The sequence below is a fragment of the Vigna angularis genome, chromosome 3 (genome assembly GCF_016808095.1).
Source record: "Vigna angularis cultivar LongXiaoDou No.4 chromosome 3, ASM1680809v1, whole genome shotgun sequence".
NCBI lineage: Eukaryota > Viridiplantae > Streptophyta > Magnoliopsida > Fabales > Fabaceae > Vigna > Vigna angularis.
Window position 1 is genome coordinate 6,833,624 of NC_068972.1, and position 9,814 is coordinate 6,843,437.

Sequence of the window (9,814 nt, forward strand, 5' to 3'; positions counted from 1 at the left end):
ACTTAGAACGAGGACGAACACTTGAGGCGAGACAGATAGGTCTCCAGTTCCAGAATAGAATAAGACCGAGAGGTTTACTGTCGGTTTGAGAGAGAAATCGAGTGTAATAGATATAGCAATGAACGAATGAACCGAACGTTCATTACAAAGTGAATCAATTATATGAACTGACTCTTGATAACTCTGACCGAACGCTGAAAAGACCTCGCCAAAGGCTACGACTCTATGCTGGAATCAATCAGTACAGACACTTCAAGACATTTCAATAATAATACTCAGAAGAATTCACATGAAGAAAACCGATCGCTAATAAATACTTAGTTTATTTGAATTTACATCAAAATATCCGAATGCCAGTAAATGACCGAGCACGGTAGAGAGAAAGCTCTAGTCACGTTGGACGAACGCTATTTTCATCAAAATAGATCATAAAAGAAACGTGTACGAGCGCTTGGTGTAAGACCGAGCACTTCTCCGTAAGAGAGCTTGGTGTAAGACCAAACACTTCTCAGTACGAGCGTTTGGTGTAAGACCTAACACTTATTTAGGACGAACACTTGGTATGAAACCAAATACTACTAAACTGAAAGAGAAAAGGCTTGATAATTATACTTATATACTACTGGGATCGTGTTTTCGAATAATTACATATATATCTATATATATAGATACTTAAATTTATAACAGGACAACAATACACAGCTATACTTGGCCGAACGCTCAAGCATAGTGGTTTGAAATACAAACGCTCGTTCTCAAATAGGATTCTTTCCAAATGAAAGAATCCACCACCAACCAAATTCACTAGAAAACCGAACGGTCCAGGACCGTTCAGTACGAACGTACAATTTCTTAGGGGAACTCATATCAGGATCATTTATATTCCAACTCATTTATTAACATATAGTTTCACCACTTTATACATTCATATTTCATACCATCCAAACATAGAGGTTTCATATTTTTCATACATCATAACATAACTCAGACATACTTCATTTCCACTCATTAAATAGACGAACGTTCATTCAATCCAATCATAGCAACCATCATACATCAAAATCATTCAATTAACTAAACAAACGTTCATACAGTACAACAACATACTAATTAAATTAAATAAGCTTCCCTTACCTCTGAGCGTGACCGAACTTTCCCAGACGCAGAAATACAATTTCACCACTACAGGTTCTTCTACCGTTAACGCTCGACAATTTAAACTACACCAAGTGACAACCCGACACTATTCAGAACCACTCATTTTACGAATGATGATCAACACACGAACCCAGAACTGGGTTTGCATGTTTAGGAAAATGAACGACAGAGCGAAGAGAAAGACTTACCAGCCCAGCTTCACAAACCGAACGGTTTATCTGGAAGCGCTTGACGCCGTAAGTGCTTCTACGGTGCCGGAATAGTGATCGGAGGAGAGAAAGTGAGTGTTTTCTCAGAAAGAAGATGAAGAGGATGTAGAGAGAAGGAGGAGAGAATGGGATTCTTCAGGAATCTGAAAAGAGGGTGCATGCATAGAGTGGGGTAGATTTTCTGAAAATTCAAGTTTTGCTCCACACGTCAGAACGAACGTCCCCTCTTCAGTCGACACCTGTTTTCCACTAACTGATTTTCAGATCCTCTTCGCTTGACACCTGGCGTCCGTCATCTGAGTGTCGAGCCTCCCTCTTGACACATGAATTCCACTAACGATACGTGCGTGGATTTTACTGGTTCTGACAAGGTATATGTAATAATAAATTTAATATACTATCTATTTTGTTATTATATGATGTTATTAGTTGAATATGTTTTAAAAAAAATCCACAAATATCCATAAATAATAAATATTTAAAAAATAATAATTTATACATTTTTAAATAAAATATAAATAAAAATTAAAAAAATATAAAATATAATTTAAATTAAATTAAATTTTAATCTTAACTTTTTATGAGATAACAAATACTGAAATATCATTACATTTATATGTGTTATATTTATAAATCGATATTAAATTATTCATTATCTTTTATTAAAAGTATTCTTTGAAGTATTTACTTATTTATAGAAAAATTTCAAATTCTGAAAATGAAATAAAAGAATCTAAAGCCATTTAATTTAAATTTCAAGTTGTAATGGTATTTTTTTACAATGAAGAGTTTATCATTACTGTTTTGTGAATAAAATTATTTGATTATCATAGGTAAAATTTATAATAAATTATATTGAATATCTTACATCTTGTGACATGTTATATTGAAGTACTAGTTGATATCTAAATTTATGTTCGGGATATATATTTCAATTAGAGATCATATATCTTATAAAATGAAAAAAAGTTATAATAAATATAATCAAGTTATAAGAATAAAAAATTAGACTAATCATTTTACTTTATACGAAGGGAGTCTCTGTTATTTTGTTTTTGAAGTGTGAAAACTACTGCACTCTTTGTTCTCTCAAATAGTTATCCGTATAAAAAAAAAAGTTATATTTATTATTATATATTTGTTTTTGAGGATGGATTTAAAAGAGAATTAATGACTGGATTTGACTGAAAAGTGGAGTTCTTTGTTCTAAAGTATGAAGTTGTAAAAATAAAGAACTTTCAAAATAAAATTTATGAATAATTTTATGAATGTGATAAGTAAAAACGTATTTTAATGATAAAATTATTAAATTAGAGTTTTATCTATGATTAAAATTAATATAAAATAATTATAATAATTATAATAATAATAATTAAAATTAAAATTAATATTATTATTAGTTTTAGTATTATTATTATTATCATTATTACCAATATTGTTAAAATATTAATAATTATTATTATTAATATAATTACTATTACTATTATTATTAATTATTCACAAAGTTTAATAATAATAATTATTATTATTATTTATTTTTTCAATAGTTTTAATTTTACAATTAACATTAATATTAATGATGATGTTATTATCATTAATATTATTACTAATATAATTTATATTATTATGATTATTATTATTCCTAATCTCGTTATTTTGAGGAAATGAGAAAATCTTGGATTTCCGTGAAATTCATGGTTTAAAAGCAAACACCTGTGCCACTATAAAATCAATTCTCATAAACAATACATTTCATAAAGCAAACATCTTTTTTGTGTTTTTAGTTATAAGTGACTTATAAAAATATTTAAAATCAATGATAAAATATTGTTGTTACTTAATGTACTATTCGACATAAAAAAAAATAATTTTGTGATAGTGTATTTAGAAATTGAAAAGAAAGGATCTTGTTTGAAGAAGTTCAGACATTGTTAAAATTGATGAGATGTTGAGAAAAAAGAAACAAATTTTGATATTTGAGTTTAAGAATATCTGATTGTTATTGATCGGCAGCAGATAGTGAAGAAGAGAAACACATTCCATAAGAGTGAGACGAAGGGAGCAGAGAAGTGAAATCGGTTGAAGTGTAGAAGAGAGTGAGGGGGCCACGTTTGGTTAATTTTGGAATGCTTCTGTTGTCATTAATGATGCCTTGGAAATTTGCAATACACATTTTGACCTCTGTGCAATTACAAAACACTCTTTTTCTCACCAACAACCACACTTCAAACATCAAGATCTTATATCCAACCTCCATAATGTCTCAGATTTAAATTTGAATTTGCAGTCTGGCTAATCATGTCATACCAGTGCCACTTTCCATGCCTTTCTACATACATAACATTACCACCAAAAACCCTACTTCATTGCTTAATTCAAACACACAATCATGCAAACACTATCCTCTCTCTATCTATCTATAGTTACATATCCATTCCTTTACTTATTTCCAAATACCTGTTTTCGCAACTACCATGTTAAATGTAGTGTATGTTTTATTAAAGTTATTTTATAGACAAACAAAAAGGCATACTTTTTTTATATATAATCAATTAAAGCTTATAACGAAATCTTATCAAACTACTTTTTTATATCACTTTTGTTGTTTCCATGTTATCTCTCCTACATGATTTTATATAAAAGCGACTTTAAGATTATTTTTATTTCTTCTTTTTAGTTTTTTTTAAGAATTTTTATTTATAAAAAATGTTTAGGAGATAATTTATATTAAAAAATAAGTGTACTTTTTTTAAGTTTATATTTTTAAAATTTTGTATAATGTTATCGTTTTCTTTTGCTTTTTGCTTATTTTACTTATGTGAATGATTATTTGCTTTTAAATTGGAGTTGGTAGTGCTAAAAATTAAAAATGATGGTAGGAGAGTTTGTGGTCCAACTCTTCTATTAATATTTAGAGATATAAAATTGACTTAGTAGTAAAAGTTTATACCCTAATAATAAATTATAACTTTTGGTTTAGTGTTAAATACTCAATCCAAATCAGAAGTTTTATTTTCAATGAAAAGAGTTTGATGCTTTGGTGGGAAAATTGGTGAAGGAAAAACATTTAGCTTAAAAGTGTGGTCTATCAAAGCAATGACCATGACTAGAAAACCATGACTAAACCGTTGCACAGACTTAAAATCTCAACCTTTCTATTTTATAAATACCATTTTTAGTTGTTGTCTAAACTAAAAAATATTGTGTATTTGTAAATGACATGTTAAAAAGTGAATTTTAAGACTAACTCAATCTACAAAACCGATTTCTTAAATCAGAATCTAATTTCTATCTAAGGACATATGGGTTATGGGCTCACCACATAACTATTTTTTTTTTCTTAGTTGTCTCGTGAGATTTTTTTGATTAATATAAAATAATATTGCAAACCATCTAAATTGATAAATAAATTTTATTACTTTAATTAAAAACATGTCCATTAGATAACAAGAAACTATCATTCCTACCTACATCAATTACGATGACAATAATATTTCTTAATTGTTATACAAGATGACATATAAGGATGGTGAGACGGAGACAAAGTTTCACTATCTCATATACTCGTCTCAAAAGAAAAAGTTCATCTTTATTCCTATTGGATAATGGATATATACTCGTATATGTGTTCATACTTAACTTTTTATCTTTTCAATATCAATTAATTTTATAAAATAATAAAATAAATTTGCAAAGGAAACATAATATTATCAAATACTCAATATCAAAAGGACGTATTTCTTTTTCTTCCGTATCAAATATTTATAAATAGATTATAATTATATAAATTTCAAATTAGAGTACCAACTAAATTTAATAAGACCAAAATATTTATTAAACTTGCAAAGTTAATGAAACAAAGTTGATAAAATTTAAAAATATTTTAGAAAATTACAAAAAATAAAAGAGATATTCAAATTTAAAAATATTTTAAATATTCCTTTGTTCTCATTCTTTAAATTATAATCAATTATCTCTTTTTATACACCAATAAAAATTATAATACATATATGGAATGAAATAGCATAAAGAAAAAAATTAAACTAATAATAATTGAAATTTAGTATGAATATTTCATCTTTTGAACTTGGATATATGTTGGATGGTGATAAGCCAGATTTATGACCATGTTATTAAATTATTATGTTATAATAAATAATTCTTTTTTATACAAATATAATGATAGAATTACAGTTATAATAATAAGTTAAAAAATAAAAATAATTATATAAAAACATTAAAATAACATTTTACATGATAAAAATAAATAATAAATAAAAATTAAAAAATAAAATCAAATGTGTATTATAAACCATTTAATGTATCATTAAATAAAATTTTATAAAAGAAAACAAATATATAATTAAAAAATATGGTAAAGATAAAACAATATCTTATATAAAATCATTTCTTGTTTTTATAATATATTATAATTGTTGAAAGTCTCACATCGACTAGAGATAAAGCAAAATTATAATATATATAAGTGGGGTGCAAACCTCACCGTATAAGTCGGTTTTGTGGGGTTGAGTTAGGCTTAAACACCACTTCATGATATCAGAACGGAATGCAAACCTCATATAAGCATGTTTTGTGGAGTTGAATTAGACTTAAAGTTCACTTCTTAACAATAATTATATAAATACATATTATTAATTTCACAAAATAGATAATATTAATTTATTTTTGAAAAATATAAGAACAGTTTGAGAAAGTTAAAAACATACATAAAACTTTTAAAGCATACTTTTGAATTTCTAGTTTTGGGAAAACTGAAAACTTTCTCTAACAGGAATTTATGTAAAGGTCATGACTTTGCTTAAGTATTGAACTTTAAACAACTATCTTTATTTTTTGCTTTTTCACTGGCGTAGATATTTTTTTTTCTTTATTTTGTTTTTACTATGTAATTTATTTAAAGTATACAAAATTTATATTTTAAATTTTACTTTGAAATAATTTTATTTAAAATTAAACACACAAAGATAAAAAAATATCTGTGGGTACAAAAAGAACTTGAATGTATTTTTTCGTTGGTATAACCCGCTTATTGCCATCTACTCCGTCTTCTCCGCAATAAGCTTTTTACAACTTCTCTACATTAAAAACGGTTGTTTAGTGTAATAATAAAGTATTTAAGTATGATAATCAAGTTACTGTTTTCTCAATCTCTCAAGTGAAGTGAGATTGTTATATTTTGTAAAAAAGCTATATGTATATGATGAAATGATTTTTAGTAAGTGTCATAATCTTTAACTAAAACAAACAATGGAAGATTTATATTTTAAAGACATTTATAACACTTTTATTACGGTAATTATTAGTGAAATGTCCCAACATTTACAATAAATCTTGGTTTTCATGAAATCAAGATCATATTATCAAAACATATTTTTTCATACGTAAATTTAGAAATAAAACTATCACCTGTCTGACTTTAAAACGAGAAAAAAAAATATAAGAATTAAAATCTGTGAAGTAAAAATCCGTGCATATTTTGACAATAGCCTGCAACAGATTAAGTTAACCTTTTCTACACATTAATACTAAAGAACAGGGTTACACAAAAGTACAAGTGATTATTATTTAAATAAAATTTTAAAAATTAAAAATGATTTTATTAAACTTTAGAACAGAGTCCATACTCTGAAGTTCTGTGAAAGAAAGAAGTGATGGTGGCAGGGCACTAGTTTTTATGGCAGTAGTGGCAGCCAACCATTCATTGCTCCTGCTTTCAATGTGTGTTCGTCCTCTCACATTTCTCAACATTGCTTTCACTCAATGCATTTCTGCCACTATTTCACACCAATTGGCACAAATATGCTGTGCGCATTACAAAACAATGATGACAATAATCCATAAGGAGTAAGAATTTCCATCTGATCAAACTTTAGTTATCATATTCACCCCTGTATTTCCAAAAATAAAATTTACGCCATTTCTATTTAGCTTATATGCACAAATAGCTACCACTCCTTTGGAACAAGAATTGAGATGAAAGTCATGTCAATAATCAGAAAATGAAGTTGGCTTGAATCATTTGATGGCATAGAATCAAAATGAAATAAACCTCAAGCAGAGTGCAAAGAGCACAGACAGACAGAGATATAGTATAAGATCCCTTTGATTCTTCCCATAATGTTGCTCCATTAATTTACACTCATCACCACCAGGGGACTCTCCAACACTACCTAATCATCACACCTATTCCACCCTCCATATTCCTTTTTCTTTCTTTACAAACTACACTAAAAATACAAAATTACACATTTTCTCTTCCCTTTCACCACAACATCTGCAAAGTTACACTTTTGCCCCACCTTCTCCGTCCAATGACTTACTCACCGGATACATTGACCCTTCTGCAAAAAATTCAAACTACGTTACAACTCATTCATAACAACAAACCCAATTTTCACTTCAAATTTTATAACAGCCAGTAATGTTAAATTACCTCTCGAGTTAAAGGACCTCTTGCAATGAAGAATGGCGCTTTGAATCCCATCATGCTGCAGCAGCGTATCATCGCTCCTACTCGCCGGGGAACTAACTCCGGCCACCGCGGACGACGCAGACCGACTCTTCCCCAAATGTTTCGAACCCACCCTCATCCCTTTCCCCTGTTTCTCCATCGTCGAAGAAACAGAGGCCACCGACGGCGAAGAAGACGGCGACGTCGCGAAACCTTCGCCCGGGAATCTCATGTTATCACTATACCTCTTGGAGACTTTCACATACAGAGGCTTAATCAGTTTTAGATACTTCCGCAACACCTCCTTCGAGAACCGCTCCGGTTTCGGCTCCTCGCAGCTGTAACCCCGAACCTTGCTCCCGAAGCTTCTCGTGCTGTTATCCCTGCTGAGATTGGGAGACGATCTGAAATCTTCGACGCTGAGCTTCACCGCGAATACCTTAGCCTCGTTTGCAGAGTGCTCCGTTTTCTGCGGAGGAGCTCTGTTTCGCTTTCGGAACATGAAGATTCTGAAGCTTGGTGCAGACCTGAGAAGCGCAATGGGGGATTGAGGTTTGGATATAGGCTCGATTGGGAGGACCTTACGTTTAGAGATAGGTTCGGTAGGAGACAGAGGTAGCGTGGTTTTGAACGGAACGTCGTTTTCTGTTTTGCCCAGTTCGTCTTTGGAGGGAAGACTTTTGAGTTCGGTTGTTGTGGTGGTGGTTCGTTTAGGGTCTTCGTCGTTTTTGTTGTTTTCTTTGTTGTCGAAATCGGGTAGCGTGAGCTCCAAGTCGAAGAAGGAGTCATCTTCGTCGGATTCAGTGTCGGTTTCGACGACCAGGTGGGGTTCGGATGTAGTGGTCATGGTGGCGTGTCTCCAGAACTTGAGGAAGTTCAGAGCGTCCATGAAAGGAAAAGACTCAACAGTGGTGGAACCAGAAAGAGTGTTCTGTTGTTGTGAGGTGAGGTTGAGTTTTGAGTTTTATAGGGACAGTAAGGTGAATGAACTATAAATAAAATAAGTGTTTCAGAGAGAGAGAGAGAGAGAGAGAGAGAGAGAGAGGGCGATAGAGAGAGGATGGTTTAACTTTTCGCTTCGTTTAATGGCGCTTGAGTAAGCATTGAATACGGTGCTTTCTTGGGGAATCAGAGGAGATTAGCTTTTGCTTTTTCGGAGAGAAACGTTTTGCTTTTTGTTTTCATTTTCCTCCTCTCTTTTATTTTATGTTTCTTAAAATTGATTGTTTTGTTTGTGAGCATGTGGGGGGAGAGAGAGAGTGGATAACAAATTATAAAAAAATGAAAAAAGGCACTGAGTAATGTACAGTGCCTCTGACCTCAGACCTTGGACTCATACAGAGTCATGAACGAAGCGTTTCAGTCTTTCATCAGAGTTCCACAGGTAAATTTGAAAACTGAGATTTGTTTGGCCCACTTCCGATCCCATCAAAATGAATCATCAAATACTGTATTATTCTACTTCTAGCTATACTATATCTCTGCCTCGCTGTGATGCAATGTAACTTTGGATTAAGATTTTTATTTATATGTTGGTACAGAGCCAGAATTATTATTATTATGAAACTAAACCAAGCAGTTCAGTTAAAATCTGTGGCTGTTCTGTGAATGATTATAAGAGCATTGGTTAAACTATTTATTGTAATTATAGTGCATGCAGGAGATGCGGTTTGAGATGAAGAGGGTGGAGGGAGGGATGGCGATAGGAAACTTCCAAAAAGGTGGAGTGGAAGAAAAGGAAAAGAGGGGAAGAAAATGAAAGAGAAAAGGGTTAAAAAAGAAAGGGTCATAAAAAATAGAGAAATGCAGAGCAAAGGAAACGTAAGGGCTATCAACTGCTTTACCTTTCTTTCTTTACAGAGAGAGGAATTAAAAAGAGCTGGTGCAAGTCAGAAAATTGGGTTCTTTTACAAGGCAAAGTCATTAGGTGCAAAGCTAGAGCACGCATGTTCTGCTGCTTTTAGGACCCCATCCT

General features: G+C 31.0%; 1 protein-coding gene across 1 annotated transcript; it reads right to left on the bottom strand.

Moving 5' to 3' along the window:
• Nucleotides 1-7,371: 7,371 nt before the first annotated feature.
• On the bottom strand, nucleotides 7,372-9,126 carry LOC108325296 (membrane-associated kinase regulator 5). The gene is made up of 2 exons (XM_017558345.2): nucleotides 7,822-9,126; nucleotides 7,372-7,729 (listed from the first exon to the last, which is right to left on the bottom strand). Exons 1-2 carry the CDS (start codon nucleotides 8,726-8,728, stop codon nucleotides 7,671-7,673), a joined length of 966 nt encoding a protein of 321 aa, XP_017413834.1. The 5' UTR covers nucleotides 8,729-9,126; the 3' UTR covers nucleotides 7,372-7,670.
• Between the last annotated feature and the right edge of the window lie 688 nt (nucleotides 9,127-9,814).